This window comes from Diaphorina citri, unplaced genomic scaffold (assembly GCF_000475195.1).
Source record: "Diaphorina citri unplaced genomic scaffold, Diaci psyllid genome assembly version 1.1 scaffold81585, whole genome shotgun sequence".
Taxonomy (NCBI): Eukaryota; Metazoa; Arthropoda; class Insecta; order Hemiptera; family Psyllidae; genus Diaphorina; species Diaphorina citri.
The window spans coordinates 1-352 of NW_007458637.1; the positions used below are offsets into that span (position 1 = coordinate 1).

Sequence of the window (352 nt, forward strand, 5' to 3'; positions counted from 1 at the left end):
TTTCTTGGTGGCGGCAATCTTCTTCGGCTTGGGTGCTTTTTTGGACGGAGACTTGGCTGCCTTCTTCGTGGGCTTGGTTGCTTTGGCCTTGGTTGGGGTCTTGGGCTTTTTGGCGGCGGGGGCTGCAGCAGCGCTGGTTTTCTTCGTGGCGGCAGCCTTGGGCTTCTTGGCTGCGGGAGTCTTCTTGGGCTTGGCAGCGGCGGCAGTCTTCTTTTTCGGGGCCTTCTCCTTCTTGGGCTTGGCAGCGGGTTTGGGCGCTTTCTCCTTGATGGCGAGCTTGAACGAGCCGGACGCTCCCTTGCCCTTGGTCTGGACGAGCTTGCCGGCGGCGACGGCCGACACGAGGTACTTG

At 61.4% G+C, this 352-nt stretch overlaps 1 protein-coding gene across 1 annotated transcript; it reads right to left on the minus strand.

Annotated features, from left to right (window-relative positions):
* Positions 1 to 12: 12 nt before the first annotated feature.
* On the minus strand, positions 13 to 345 carry LOC103524041 (histone H1-like; the record flags this gene model as incomplete). The annotated part of the gene is made up of 1 exon (XM_008489047.1): positions 13 to 345. A coding segment is annotated over one exon (333 nt), but the record flags the coding sequence as incomplete, so codon positions are not given.
* Between the last annotated feature and the right edge of the window lie 7 nt (positions 346 to 352).